The sequence below is a fragment of the Cebus imitator genome, unplaced genomic scaffold (assembly GCF_001604975.1).
Source record: "Cebus imitator isolate Cc_AM_T3 unplaced genomic scaffold, Cebus_imitator-1.0 Scaffold82, whole genome shotgun sequence".
Lineage (NCBI taxonomy): Eukaryota > Metazoa > Chordata > Mammalia > Primates > Cebidae > Cebus > Cebus imitator.
This window is the reverse complement of record NW_016107397.1, coordinates 637,051-638,862: the sequence shown is the minus strand read 5'-3', so window position 1 is coordinate 638,862 and position 1,812 is coordinate 637,051. Positions and strand designations below refer to the sequence as shown.

Here is a 1,812-nt window from a genome sequence, read left to right as displayed (position 1 = left end):
GCTCACTGCAACCTCTGTCTCTCATGTTCAAGCGATTCTTCTGCCTTAGCCTCCACAGTAGCTGGGATTACAGGCATACGCCACCATGCCTGGTTAAATTTTTTATATTTTTAGTAGAGATGGGGTTTTGCCATGTGGGCCAGGCTGGTCTCGAACTCCTGGCTTCAAGTGACCCACCCACCTCGGCCTCCCAAAGTGCTGGGATTACAAGTGTGAGCCACCACCCCTGGCCTGATTTAACCTTTCTAAGCCTTGAACCTCCATTTTCCCTCATCTGTAAAAGAAGACAATAGCGGCCACCTCGCAGACTTTTGACAGAATGACACCAGTTATCAGATACTCAAGTTCCTTTCACAGAGCCTGGCACTCAACTCTAATGCTTGTCTTCTCCCTTCACTCTGTGAAAGGGTAAAATAGAATCATTCCTCAAAATATCCCAAGCTGTTGAGAAATGGCTCGATGCCGCCTGGCTCTAAGGCATTCTCTCGAACCTTTTACTCTGAAGATGAGAAGCAACAAGAGCAGGAAGCAAGGCCCTGCTAGGACACTGATCCGGGGTCAATGGCAACTCACCCTCCAGGATCTCCTGACCCAGGGTTGGGGGCTGGGAATCATCCGTGCGGAAGTCGGACGTGTGTGCTGGGCTCAGGGACTCACTCTGCTGGGGGCTGGGGCTTGAGTTGGTGCTGCTGTCCACCTTGAGCTGGTAGACGTCAGACACAGAACTCTGGTTGCTGTTTTCATCTGAAAACCAAACAGAACAAAGGCAGCAGCTGAGAGTGGCCATTTTCCTCAAGAGGAACTCTGGACAGAGCCATGGACCTGGCATCTCTTAGGCAGCCAAGGATACAAGTATAATAATCATTGTGCCCAGCCTACACGACATCTATTCTAAACACCAGAGGCAGCCAGAATCTTTACGTTTCTGCAATATTACGCTTCATGAAGGTCAGGCGATGCTTATTAAACCCTTCTTTCTTATCCACCAATTGCAACGTATGGAAGGGAGGGGTGTAGCTGTGTCTCTGCTCAGTACTTCCCAGTCCTTCTCACATCGCAAGATGTGTAGAAAATGATATTTGTGAGGCACCCTGGGGCATCTGAAGGATGCTGGTGGTATCTGAAGATGGTGAGCTCAGACTTCTGCTGCCTGAGTGCTCCAAGGACTGATGGATTAACACCTGGGAGTTCTCCCTGAAGGCGTAAAGTCACCACCTAAGTTCAACACTTAAGAGTCACCAGGCCAGTGCAGTGGCTCACACTTGTAATCCTAACACTTTGGGAGGCTGAGGCAGGTGAATCACCTGAGGTTGGGAGTTCAAGACCAGCCTGACCAACATGGAGAAACCCCTGTCTCTACTAATACAAAAATTAGATGGGCGTGGTGGCACATACCTGTAATCCCAGCTCCCAGCTACTCGGGAGGCTGAGGCAGGAGAATCGCTTGAACCCGGGAGGCGGAGGTTGCGGTGGGCCAAGATTGCATCATTACACTCTAGCCTGGGTAACGAGAGCGAAACTCCTTCTCAAAAACAAAAACAAAAAAGGCCGGGCGCGGTGGCTCACAGCACTTTGGGAGGCTGAGGCAGGTGGATCGTCTGAGGTCAGGAGTTTGAGAACAGCCTGGCCAACATGGCGAAAACCCATCTTTACTTAAAATACAAAAATTAGCCGGGCATGGTGGTACGTGCCTGTAATCACAGCTATGATGTGGGCTGAGGCAGGAGAATCACCTGAACCTGGGAGGTGGAGGTTGTAGTGAGCCGAAATCATGCCACTGCACTCCACCCTGGGCAAAGAATGAGACTCTGT

At 50.6% G+C, this 1,812-nt stretch overlaps 1 protein-coding gene across 1 annotated transcript in view; it reads right to left on the bottom strand.

The window, feature by feature from the left end:
* Positions 1–1,812, bottom strand: part of BCL7B (BAF chromatin remodeling complex subunit BCL7B) — a 21,377-nt gene that overhangs the window by 2,829 nt on the left and 16,736 nt on the right. The window contains exon 4 of the mRNA XM_017533440.2: positions 574–744. Within this exon, the coding sequence (XP_017388929.1) occupies positions 574–744 (171 nt within the window). The remainder of the gene's footprint in view (positions 1–573; positions 745–1,812) is intronic.